Raw genomic sequence first — 12,016 nt, forward strand, 5'->3', positions numbered from 1 at the left:
CACAGATGGTGCTCGGCGTGGTCTCAACGCCATGGGCTGTGGTACGAAACATCAGAGTATCAGCCGGTGCGCTCCAACGTGCGCGCCCGATTCCTCCTTTCCTATGCGTAAGACGCATATAGTGTCTCTTCGCAAACACAATGCCTGTAGCACAGCCCGCGACACCAGTCTGTATGAGTGCTGCTCAGATGGAAACGTGAATCCGGCCTCATATCGCGGCAGACAAGCAGTCGGCATAAGAAGACTCACTGTGGATTGTAGCACCACACATGCCGTGTTCTCGCCTATGTCGACATGGACGAGAACACCAGTGATGCCTAAAGCTGAAGTCAGGCTACGTTGTAACATATATGCATAACTGACATCAGCACTTACGGAGCATACTCAAATTGCCGTCCATTCTTCCATGTGGAACAGATTTCACCACTACCGCTGCCAGTAGATACTACCTTGACACAGTGGCCGAGGTCGGCCGGGGAAGTCTTGGCATGACAGGTTGTAGCAGACGAAACTCGTCTCTACGTCGCAGCACAGTCGCCCAGTTTGTTCTCCTCAGGCGCTTGCTAGATGTCTCGCGGGCGGAGGTGGTTGTTGCGCAGCAACGAACGAAAGTTTGCAGAGCCTGGACAGAGCCACATCATCCTGTTCCGCCCAATCAGCGCGCTAACATGATTTCCGAGCCCTAGCCAAACCGAGTGTTACCTCCGAGCCCTAGCTTCCCACCACAGTACTGTCGGAGTGAGGTGCCTTGATTCGAGCATCGCGGTAGGAGGCGAGAAAGAAAGGGACCACGCGGCTATGCACCCATCAACATATGGGCGCTTCTCGTTATTGGACACTCGGCAGGGCGGCAGACTTCAAAGCCATTTGTCGAGCCATGTTATGATTTCTGAGAGTAAGTGTTTTATGAGATCGCTCAACGCATGTGCGTACGAACAACTCGAGAGCGTGATCTGGAATAAATAAAACCCGCCATCGTAGTCCTCAGCCGCCGAATATATTTTTGTAGGCAGGGCCCTTTTGGGACACTTGAAAGGAACGCAAGTGTAGATAGAGATGGGCTCGACCAAGGGGTTCATATCGGTCTGGACCGTTCAGCAGATTTTCGTAAAGGTATAAGTATATATCGCAATCCCCGCCATGGTATTCGCCTAATGATACAGAGATAACAAGACAGAACAAGAATAAGTAGCACCCAAGATCAGCAGATTAACCCGATAAGTCAGAAAACGACTTCCTCCCACGTCCGCAGCGGGGAGGATGCCTCGCGGCGCCGTGCGAGAAAACAATGGAGACATGAAGCCTGGAGCGCTCCACTTGCGCCCGCGCCGGGGCACATTTCCACCGTCAAGTCCCCGTCATCCGCCAACGCCTCAGAGTGTCTCCGTGATAGCAACGGAGAAGTCGGAGAAATACACGTCCTGGTCGACCGGCGACGCCCACGAGGAGTCGGATCCTGACAGACAAAAAGCACATCAGCACGGCGGCTCAAAACGAGCGAGAACAGACGAAGTAAGTCCCCTGGAAGATGCGCGGCGGCAGGCACGAAGCAAGCCCGGCAAGTCCCAGCTGATACCGCTCCCCTCGCGCTCCGCCGGGGGTGCACGCGCCACGAGACTCACCTCCGAAGAAGGTCTGCATCTGGATCCCCCGAATACGCCCCGCGGAGCTGTTGCGCAGCACGAGGCCCCCAACATTGACCACGCTCTTACCGTTCGCGAACAGCTCGAGCTCGCCGTTCTCCTGCCCGGCGTCGTTCAGGCGCACGCGCTGGCTGATCGTCGTCCGTCCGCCGGTCTTCCACGTGAACGAGCCGCGGCCCACAGACGCGCCGTACACGTCGTTGCACGTCGAGAACGGCGGGATGTCGCACACGGCCTGGTTTGCGTCGTAGTCTGGGGGGAGGTACGTGTAGAGCTCCCCGGCGCCGTTCGTGCGCCACATGAGGCGGGCGGAGAAGCAGCCGTCGTCGCGTCTACCCCCGGAGCAGGAGACGGCCTCGCTATCGCTGTCTCCACCGTCTGGGAAAACAAATTGGGTTAGCCTCTCGGACACATTGCAGGGCGTCTGGGGGGGCATACAGAGGCCGGGCAGCTTGCCGCCCTTCACGAACTGGAACCCGGACGGGAAGTAGACGGAGTAACCGAAGGTGGCCTCTTTGGCGGTGGTGAGGTCGACGCTGGCGGGGCCTGGTGCATAGAACGAGATCCCGCCCTGCGGGGTGTTGCTGAAGGTGAACGAGCCCGCGGGGTAGTGTGCCTTCATCGACAGCTCGCCGTCCGGGGCGTTGACATATGGATGCGCGAGGGCGGTGATCTGATTGTGCGGACGGAATGTGGCGTCGGACAAGGGGCTCGGGCTGGGGAGGCTGGAGTCAGTGGTCCAGTACTTCAGCTGCGGGGAGACGGGGAACAGAGGGCTGGAGATGCTGGCGCGGGGAGTGTGGGTCGAGGACCGCGCAACGAGAGCGCATGCGGGGGACGCGATGGCGCCCGAGGCGACGACGAGTGCGGCGAAAAAGGTGGAGAACATGTTGGGAAGTGGGAGGGGATATCGATGTCTGGCACCCGGTTGCTGAGAGTCCATGTCGCCGAACATACTACCTTTTTATACGCAGAGACGACGGCGACGACCAGGGTGGTTGCCACAAACGTATGTCTAGAAGAACCCGCGGGGACCACATGCAAAGAAGCGACAGGCTGCACCCCAAGTGATGCCTCACATGAGGCCGCAACATGCGGTTGACACTGTAGAGAAAAATTTAGAGCGCGGAGAAGAAGGAACATACATGAATCGGGACCGCTCTGTTATCCGTCTGCGCTTGTTGGGCGTGAGGCGTGCCATATGCGTTTTCTGAACGGCGGCGTGGTGTTCTGGGCCTCCGGTCCTGATCCTCCGGAAGAAGCCGCTCAAACAGAGACGATCGTTGCCGCTAACGTATGTTGCGGCGGTTTCGAGGGGCAAACTGCTAGCCAATTGCGGGCGCGACATGGCGCAATAAGAAAGCCCCGGGGTCAAATGGTGCGCAGCCGTGCGGTCTCCTTTGAAGAGTGGTGTTTGCGGCTATCTATAGCTACTATGCACACACTTAGAGCATGTTACTAGGAAAATATGTGTCAGACAAGATCCACTACAGCATGTATCCTCTGGCCTGAATCTTACTCACCGGCGTGGATACCGCCCCACGATCGTATGTCACCAAGCGATGCAGAGCTCGAGGAAGGCTAGGAGACCGGCATAGCAGGAAAACGCCGGTTGTACGCCGGCGCAATCATACGAAAGGCCCATATCGTCGCTGACCTTGAGCGGATGCAAACCTGTCTCCATTTGATCGAACGGCGGAGATCGATAGCACCGGGGGGATGCATGCAGATTGTCGAGCTCGGCCACCACGAAGACAGATCGAGATGGCTGCATCTCTGACGCTAAAATCCGTACAGTGTACGGGGCTCGAATGAAGAGGGGATGAGAAGGGAGCAGCCCGAGAGCAGCGAGCTTTTTCTACCCCTCACCCCCCAGTACGACGCGGCCTTGCTAAACTTACAATCAAGTTTCCAACCTGGCTTGCAGCTGCCAGGAAAGGCGAGAATGCAATATGAGGATGAGCTTCGCAGATGAGAGTGACTGAAAGAGCTCGAGTGCAACCAAAGTGCAGCCGTCCACCGGATGGGTGCATGATGATGCAGCACATGATGGGAAGAGGCAAAAAATGCATCCGCCGGGAGTCGAACCCGGAGCTAGGCCATGGGAAGACCCAATGTTACCGCTACACCACGAATGCTTATGTGGTTGTAATGTTTTATACGCCATGATCATGCTTCACCCAAGAAAGCAGCTCTTGAACCTGTCACCGTCGACAGCTCGGCTTAGCTACTCTCGGTCAAACCTCCTCACCGCTGTTCCAGCGGACCCACAGGCTTAGCACAGAAGTGCCCAAGCGCGTATCTACTCTGTAACGGAGAGCGCATTAAAATTCCCGTGTAGGCTGGCTCGACCTCCGCCCAGCTGGTAGAGCACGTCAACTTGAACGTTAACGGCATCCACACTTTGAACATACAGCGTCGTCAAAGGCGCGAGTTTTAGACTGCCAACATCGCCCTGCTTCGACGGTCATCTCGTCTCTTCTACATCATGAAACGAAAGGCGTCGTCTATTCTTGCTCGACCCAGTCCATATCACTCTTCGGTAACTCTCTACGAAGCTACAGAGGAAGCAACGACACTCCGACGTTCAAAGAGAATAAAAGCGGAACCGGATTCAAGCACTGTACCTCCAGAGAGCGACGCGACCACCGAGGCCGCCACTAGTACGGAGGCCACACCCAAGAAAGCTCTCAGGGCAAAATCGGTGAAGGTGGTCGAAGTGGACGAAGAGCTAGCATCTTCGTCTACCCCTGAGCCACCGAAGCGGAAACGGTCAACCGCGGCGCCTCGGAAACCGAAGTCTATACCCACGGCGCTGGAGACCCCACATCCTGCCCCGGCGCGCTGGCAGGAGACATACGACACCATTAAGCGGATGCGGGCGCAGATCGTCGCGCCCGTCGACACCATGGGCTGTGACCAGGCGCAACTCAAGGAGACAGACCCAAAGGTACCGCGCCCACATGATTTCCCGAATGTTTTGATACTTACATACGATGTCGTCTGCAGAATCAGCGGTTCTCGACTCTCGTGTCGTTGATGCTCTCCTCCCAAACCAAGGATGAAGTTACAGATGCTGCCGTGACCAAGCTACGCGATGCCGTAGGCGGAAGTCTCTCCGTGGATGCCATCCTGCAGGCCGACGAGAGCGCTATCGCGGACGCGATATGCAAAGTCGGCTTCTGGCGCCGCAAGACGGGGTGAGTACACGCGGTATGTTGGCTGAAGCGCGTCGCGCTGATGACAAGCGAAAGATATATTCGGCAGGCCGCCCAGAAGCTGCGCGACGAGTTCGATGGAGACGTGCCGAAGACTGCTGACGAGCTGTGTTCTCTCCCGGGCGTGGGCCCTAAGATGGCTTTCTTGGCCCTCCAGATCGCGTGGAAGCTGTTAGTGCACGATGTCCACATGCTCATGTTTCATGCTGACCTCATGGCGCGCTGTAGCAACGCGGGGATAGGTGTCGATGTGCACGTCCACAGGATCACGAACCGTCTCGGTTGGCACAAATCGCCGACGAAGACACCCGAGGAAACACGGTCAGTCCCTATTCGTGCCACTTAATGAACCTGGGGTCACTGACGATCCGGCACCCACTCCGATAGACTTAACCTCCAATCATGGCTGCCTCTCGAGTTGCACCCGGAGATCAATCACCTGCTCGTCGGGTTCGGACAGGTGCGTCTGCCTCAGGCTCAACACTCCGCCTCGGCAGCTCACGCGCACCCCTCAGATGATATGCCTCCCTGTCGGGCCGAAGTGCGACACATGCGAACTGAACGACGGTCTCTGCCCTAGTGCGCGGAAGGTGGTTAAGGCTTCCACGAGCAAGAGCAGAAGCAAGAAGGTCTCTTCCACCACCTCCGGCCCGAAGATCGAAGTCGAGCTCGAAGAGGACACAAAAGTCGTGGTGCAAGCGACCCTGACTCCTACGGATTCCCAACTCCTCTACAAGATAGAGCCCAACGTAAAGGAAGAAGACATATCCTAGCCCTGCGGACAGCCCAATCCTCTAATTCTTGACATTTATCTCGTGGCTACCGATACATCGCTTTCGTGCTGCTCTGCTTTCCCTCGCTATCTACACCAACTTCTAATATCCCTGTAGTATACTTATCTGTCCCGTATCTCGTCTTCTCTTCAAATCATACCCTCACAAGAGGTTCAGTGACGCGTCCCAGAACCCCCTCTCGAGGCGCGTGCACTTCTCCCACACGGTACACCACTCCTTGAAGCGGTGCGCATTCGGCGGGTCCTCCATCGCGAGCGCCTCGATCGTTTCTGTAACGCGCAAAAGTTAGCTCCCATCGTGCCAAACCACGTACGTTCACTCGTGCACTCACCGAGCCCCAGTTTGACAGCGCCCTGGTATTGCTCTCCAGAATAGTCCTCGATCCACCGGAGATAGACGTTGCCTTCAAGTTTCACCCAGCTCCCCGGCTTCGCGGCCTCTTTCTTCAGCCACAGGCCGACCTCGCCATATCCAAGTAGGCACGCGGCAAGCGCCATGATCAGCTTGGCACTATCGCCTGTGTATTGAGGTCAGCCTCTGCTCTACAAGCAGAGACGGGGAAGGCTCACCTTGGAGTCCGGTGTCGAGAAGGTATGCGCCATACGCCGTCGTCGAGGGCGACTCAGGCGTCGCAGCAAGGTCCGCCTCGCTGATGCCCCACTGCGCGCAGAACGCCTTGTGCGTCGCGACCTCGTTGATCACGTTGACGATCGTCTGCGTAGCGGACTCGATCGAGCTGTACGTCGAGGACTTCGCGACCAGGAGCCTGCATCGAATCAACGGCGCCGGTGAGCAGTGTAGAACAGAACAGGTTTGAACGTCGCTAACCCGTATGCCCGGGCGTAATATTTTAGGTAGAGGTAGTCTTGTCTGGTGTTATGCGTGAGTGACATGCCCTGGGTGGATATATGGGAGGACCTACTTGATGAAGTGCAGGAAGCATTGCCGAGGGAGTGTCCCCTGCGCAAGCTGCTTCACGAAGTCGTGCTCAACGTAGTCCTTCCACGTCTTGGCAGCCGATTGGATCAAAATGCGCGTGAGCGGGTGAGGATTTGTCGCCGTCGGTCTGTTTCGCTTTATCAGTTCCCGCGTCATAGTATGGCGATATGTGGTACACACGGAGGGATGATGCGTGGAGTCAGTGCATGGAGATGGTTGAGCGGCCCATGTCCCTTTCCGACGGGGAACGCGGTCTCGATGCCAACGTGTGTAAACGAAGTGGCCTGGCGTGTCGCCTCCACCACTACATACTGTGAGCCTTTGAGTACCATCTAAGTGCTGCCGAATACTCACGCGAACATCCCTTGGCGAGTAAGGAAGCGATCGCCGCAGAGAGCGTGCACCCAGTCCCGTGCGTGCTTGTCGACTCTATCCGCGGACTGACGAACAATGTAGTGCTCTCGGCCTCCTTGAGCACGTCTACAACCAAAGAATGTGACTCGAGGTCTTTTCCGTGGACCTTAAGGATTTCCATATTCTCGAGCAGCAACTCTTCGCGCACGACGGTGATGTCCGCGCGCCCGGCGGCCACCCTTTCGACGTCGGCGAGGGTCAGCTCGACGTGTCCGCCTTTCAGGAGTACCGCCTTTGAGCCGAGGTGGAGGAGCTTCTCTGAGGCGGAGATCATGTCCTCGAGCGAGGTGATCTGGACCACGACGCCTTTTTGGGAGAGCATCAGTTCGCCTTCCGCTTTGTTGGGCGTTATGAGCGTCGCCAATGGACACAGCTCGTCGATGAGAACTTGGACCGCGTCTGGAGCGAGCAGAGTGTGTCCCGAGGTCGAGACGCAGACGGGATCGACTACTAGTGGCGGTATGTCGGACGCGTTGGCGTAGTGCGACTTGAGCGTGCGGGCAACTGCGCGCGTATTGGCCGCGTCGAAAAGCATCCCGGTTTTGATTCCTTGCGCAGGAACGTCGCTCAATACAGAGCGTAGCTATTACAACCATTGTTAGAAGATCCCTCCATTTTGTGTCATAAATCGGGGCCTCCAACCTGCTGTTCGACGAACTCTGGCGGCGAAGGGTGCACCCCCTGTACACCGGTGGTGTTCTGCGCGGTCAGCGCAGTGATTACGGACATGCCATAGCACCCAAAGGCGGTGAACGCCTTCAGATCCGCCTATATCGTTTCCCCTCGTTGAGTCTCTGTGTGGGCTTGCAGATGTTCAGCACACTCACTTGAATGCCGGCTCCTCCGCTAGAATCGGAGCCGGCGATCGTCAGCACAGCTGGTGGTGTCTTGCCGTCCATTTCTTTTCTCCCCTTGATCGTTCTCGCGGAACACGGAGATGGAGGTCTGCGAAGAGATCGGCTAAGCTGCGGAGAGTGAGGCCTTGAGGTCGCTTCGGAAACTCTCGAACTTTGAAAGCTTGACGCCCGGGCCGTCTTCGCCGCTTTGACTCGGTAGAGCCTGTAAGTAAGTACTGCGAGCCTCGAGGCGGGAGTATATTCCGGACGCTCCGGATTCCGATACTTCAACAATAGATTATCATAGGCTCTGGGGGTTGAAATCCCACTCAGCGAACGCGACGGTCCACCTCATGGTGTTGAGTTTTATTTTTTTTGGTTGGGCGTTTCTTGGGCTCCTGCTTCCAGTAAGCTCATCTGAGCATGTGGTGGAAGCAAGGAGTACGCTAGGTGATTTTCCAGGGAAGCACGAACCCCGGTATTCACAGATCATACAGATAATCTAAATTCTTCACCATTCCGCGGGGAAATGCATTTACGCACTGCGTGTGGGACTCGAAGGTCATCGGGAGCTTCATCTGAGTACACGTTACCGGTTCTCATCCATTCCCTCGCTTAATACCCACTAAAACCTCGCTTTTCGTTACCCAGTTGGGTGGTAGATTCCCCCGTTCAGCAAGTAGGGGGCTCCAGACTTCCTCCAGTCTTCGTATATGTTTCTTACGCTTCTTCCCATGGGATAGCGCCGCTATCCTTCGGTCTAGGTGTAGTCGTCTTTCTAGTTCAGCGTACCAGCGATTTGTTACTTCCACCTCAGGGAATTCATCACCGTTCTTCGCGATCACTCTTTCACATCTGAGCTTCCATATTAGTCGAGCGGACTCGATGGCGAGTGTCGCCCATCTTTGCTCTAGCGCCGGTTGTCGTGCACCGTTTGGGGATCTCATTGCTACACACGCTGCTCCCAGAACTGAGCCCCACGATGGTATAGGCGGTCGCAGGCCCGTGCTTTCCCACAGCTCGCTCAACAGCTTCCATATGACCTCTCTCCCACATGCGTTACATGTGAATAGGATGTGTTCCATCGATTCCAGCTGACCGCATGCTTTACAGGACGCTCGTTCACGCAACTCGTCGCTCATTTTCGGCCTTAGCCAATGTGAACCGACCATGTATCCGTCGTGGATCGTCAACCACATCCATTGGCGCGCTTCTTTCGACACGTACGTCTTCCTGAGGCTCGTCCACAGGTGTGCCTCCGTCACTTGAATTTTAAAGTCCTCGTCTAGGTCTTTCATTATGCGTTCTACCCGTTCCGCCGTCCTCGGCCTTGCTTTCGTTTTCGCAGCTTTGCGCGCTCGTATTACCTTGTACGCCAGTTTCTGCGTGAGTTTTGTTAGCTTTGCGCCCGTTAATCGGGTTGTCGGGTCTTCTTCAAGGCTAATTTGATCCTCCCGGTTCTTCTTCGCTCCAGCCCCAGCGAGAGCGTCTGCCGCTTCATTCCCAGGATGGCCATTGTGACCTTTGACCCAGCAGAATGCCGTGTGCGCGCGCCTTCGGAAGACCTCACTCACGATTGCTCGTGTAAGTTCACCGTTCTTCTGCGTGAAATATCCCTCATCTTCGTACTTTATCCTCCTCTTCGTCACAGCGTCCATGGTTGTTCTCGAGTCTGTTATCTGCAGTAGTGGTCTGGTGGGGTCCGCCATCTTTCCCGCTTGTAGGGCGGCCACTGCCTCCCCAGTTTGGTTTGACTGTTCAATGTTTTTCGGTATTCGGAATGCCCGGTTTCTGTTGTCTCCTTGTGCGAAGAATACCCCTGCTCCAGCGGAGGCATTCCTTTCCCCGTTTCTTTCACATGCCCCATCGGTCGCAACCTCCTGCACCATGTCGTTCTCCATAATCGTCACATCAGGCAAGGTATTGCATGTGTCCTGGGGCCCCGTAAATATGCGGAAAGCATTTCCCAGGCTTCCAGTTGTCGTTACTCGTCGATCGAAGATAACCGGTGAGTACTCCTCTGTTTCAAAGATATTTTCGACATTTTTCATACCCTCATCTTCATAGTCGCAGGGATGTTCCCCCCTTGGATCCCACTTCTGTGGGAGGGTATCTAGGAAAGCTCGTGCCCGCTCAAAGCATTCCTGCGGGGATCTACATCCCGTTTCCAATTTGAGGTACGTGCATCTATCACACTCGCATTGCCTCGACTGCTCGTGGCTCGGGTCGCCCATTTCCGCCGCGATCCGTTCAAAATCCCCCACCGTTCTCGCTCCGTGGGTGTCTTTGAGGCACGCAGTCGCCGCTGACCTGCTGCCAAGTCGGCGAATTTTCGTTTTGTCGGCCTCGGAGTGATCCCACATTGGCATGGCTCGTATAATTTCTCTTGAGAAAGCTCGCCCCTCCAGCCGTAGACCGTTCGTTCGCGCCACTTCGATGATGGCTCTCAGTTCGGGCGGGAGCCCGGTTTTGATCGGCTTCCAGTGCTGGAGGAACGGGTTAATTCTTAGCTCTGCATCCTGCGGCGTGCATACAGTTGCTACATTTTCCGCCAAGATGTCGTCGGCGATGAACGCCCACCATGGTCTTTCTTCGCTGAAATCCAGGTATGCTTTTAACCACATTAAGTCGATTGCCTCGTTCCGGGAGGCCAGATCTAATAAGCCTAGGCCGCCTTGTTCAATAGGCATTAGGAGCTGTTCGAAGCTTACAGGCGGGGACGTCTTGTCCTCCCATAGGAACTTCCTGGTGAGTTTATTAAGTCTTGCGATGACACTTTTCGGCATTCTTTGTACGTCGGTCAAGAACTGCGACATCCCGCCCACGATCATTTGTACTACATGTCGCTTGCCTTCTAATGTCGGTCGGGACCGTTTCCATTGGACGATTGCGTTGCTTATCTTCTCTATCTTAGGGAGCCAAATTCCGCACTCTTCAATTCCGTTTCCAAACCATGCACCCAATATGCGGACTGGCTCACCATCGGCCGCTACGTGCACGTTTCTAGGGTAATCTTTCCATCTTCCTCTAGTTCGGTATTCGTTTATTATTTCGTTACGGTGCTCTGTCGATCCGATTGGTATCACTTCTGTCTTTTTCAAGTTGAAGCGGGCTTTCGCTGCTCCGCACCAGGTATCAAGCACTTTCTGTAGGGTGTCAAAGTCATCATCCTCGGACATATAGACGGTCGTATCGTCTGCAAACAGTGTCGCTTTAAGGGTTTCTTTACACCGTGGTATGTGAATACCTTTAATATCTGCGCCCCGTATCATTGCTGATAGAGGTTCTATAGCCAGGTCAAAGAGCAGGCAGGATAGGGGATCCCCCTGTCGAACACCTCTCGTAACGTTGTAGGGCTCACTTAGGACTCCGTTAATCAGTACTGACGTTTTCGCGTTCGCATATAGTGATTTTACCGTGTTTACGAATCGGTCTGGGATTCCGAATCTAGTTAGTACACACCACAGATAGTCGTGCGCGATCTTATCGTAAGCTTTTTCCTGGTCTAAGGCTACAATAGCACCATTAACTTCATTTCGTTCGGCCCAGGAGATCATCATTCGCGCGAGTTGAGTGTGGTTGTGGAGTCTTCTCCCGGGAACAAAACCTGCTTGTGCAGGATGTATTAAGTCCGGCGCTGCCGCCGCTAGTCGGAGGGCAAGGATCTTTGTGAGTAATTTGTAGTCTGTGTTTAGGAGCGTTATCGGTCTATAGTTGACTATTCTCGTCTTTTCCCCTTTCTCTTTGTAGATCGGGGCCATCCATCCATCCGCAAAGGGGGACTTTGTCGCGACTCCGTGGTTTTGGATGTCCAGGAGCGCGGCTCTTATTAGGCGTAGTACATCGAACACCGGTCGCCCTTCGTGTCGGCTATCCTCGGTGAACCTCGCACTCAGGGTTTTCCATACTTCGTACGGAATTCCATCCTTCCCTGGGGCGGTGCCGCTCTTTGAGAAGCGTAGGGCTAGTTCGCACTCGTCGTACGAAATGTCAGCACTCATCTCTCTTTCCTGATTACAGTCCAACCTTGCTTCGAGGCTCCGCATGGCTTCACGGATGTTTTGTTCTCGTGTCTCGTTCGGGGGAACCCCCGCATCGTCCCGTTGTATGTTATCATGGTACGTCCTCGCCATCTCAGCCATTTTGATTGAGTTGTTCTCATATATCTTTGG

General features: G+C 55.3%; 7 protein-coding genes and 1 non-coding gene across 8 annotated transcripts; 1 reads left to right on the forward strand and 7 right to left on the reverse strand.

Annotated features, from left to right (window-relative positions):
- Positions 1-1,373: 1,373 nt before the first annotated feature.
- On the reverse strand, positions 1,374-2,415 carry TRAVEDRAFT_91869 (uncharacterized protein; the record flags this gene model as incomplete). Its single annotated transcript, XM_008038874.2, has 3 exons — positions 1,374-1,456; positions 1,623-2,021; positions 2,082-2,415. Coding segments are annotated over 3 exons (816 nt in total), but the record flags the coding sequence as incomplete, so codon positions are not given.
- Positions 2,416-3,710: 1,295 nt separating this feature from the next.
- TRAVEDRAFT_t58 lies at positions 3,711-3,781 on the reverse strand. Its single transcript has one exon. It is a non-coding gene; the product is annotated as a tRNA-Gly (tRNA).
- A 350-nt stretch (positions 3,782-4,131) lies between these two features.
- Positions 4,132-4,847, forward strand: TRAVEDRAFT_19489 (uncharacterized protein; the record flags this gene model as incomplete). Its single annotated transcript, XM_008037842.1, has 2 exons — positions 4,132-4,593; positions 4,653-4,847. The coding sequence occupies 2 exons, from the start codon at positions 4,132-4,134 to the stop codon at positions 4,845-4,847; spliced, it is 657 nt and encodes a 218-aa protein (XP_008036033.1).
- A 400-nt stretch (positions 4,848-5,247) lies between these two features.
- Positions 5,248-7,945, reverse strand: TRAVEDRAFT_146719 (uncharacterized protein). The gene is made up of 10 exons (XM_008038875.1): positions 7,836-7,945; positions 7,651-7,776; positions 6,949-7,591; positions 6,775-6,898; positions 6,578-6,721; positions 6,484-6,525; positions 6,225-6,421; positions 5,987-6,172; positions 5,377-5,924; positions 5,248-5,321 (listed from the first exon to the last, which is right to left on the reverse strand). Exons 1-9 carry the CDS (start codon positions 7,905-7,907, stop codon positions 5,797-5,799), a joined length of 1,662 nt encoding a protein of 553 aa, XP_008037066.1. The 5' UTR covers positions 7,908-7,945; the 3' UTR covers positions 5,248-5,321; positions 5,377-5,796.
- A 498-nt stretch (positions 7,946-8,443) lies between these two features.
- On the reverse strand, positions 8,444-9,502 carry TRAVEDRAFT_120975 (uncharacterized protein; the record flags this gene model as incomplete). Its single annotated transcript, XM_008038876.1, has 1 exon — positions 8,444-9,502. The coding sequence occupies one exon, from the start codon at positions 9,500-9,502 to the stop codon at positions 8,444-8,446; it is 1,059 nt and encodes a 352-aa protein (XP_008037067.1).
- A 27-nt stretch (positions 9,503-9,529) lies between these two features.
- Positions 9,530-10,468, reverse strand: TRAVEDRAFT_119499 (uncharacterized protein; the record flags this gene model as incomplete). The annotated part of the gene is made up of 1 exon (XM_008038877.1): positions 9,530-10,468. A coding segment is annotated over one exon (939 nt), but the record flags the coding sequence as incomplete, so codon positions are not given.
- A 432-nt stretch (positions 10,469-10,900) lies between these two features.
- On the reverse strand, positions 10,901-11,161 carry TRAVEDRAFT_87509 (uncharacterized protein; the record flags this gene model as incomplete). Its single annotated transcript, XM_008038878.1, has 1 exon — positions 10,901-11,161. A coding segment is annotated over one exon (261 nt), but the record flags the coding sequence as incomplete, so codon positions are not given.
- Positions 11,162-11,203: 42 nt separating this feature from the next.
- On the reverse strand, positions 11,204-11,809 carry TRAVEDRAFT_86246 (uncharacterized protein; the record flags this gene model as incomplete). Its single annotated transcript, XM_008038879.1, has 1 exon — positions 11,204-11,809. A coding segment is annotated over one exon (606 nt), but the record flags the coding sequence as incomplete, so codon positions are not given.
- Positions 11,810-12,016: the final 207 nt, after the last annotated feature.

The sequence above is a fragment of the Trametes versicolor genome (assembly GCF_000271585.1).
Source record: "Trametes versicolor FP-101664 SS1 unplaced genomic scaffold TRAVEscaffold_4, whole genome shotgun sequence".
Lineage (NCBI taxonomy): Eukaryota > Fungi > Basidiomycota > Agaricomycetes > Polyporales > Polyporaceae > Trametes > Trametes versicolor.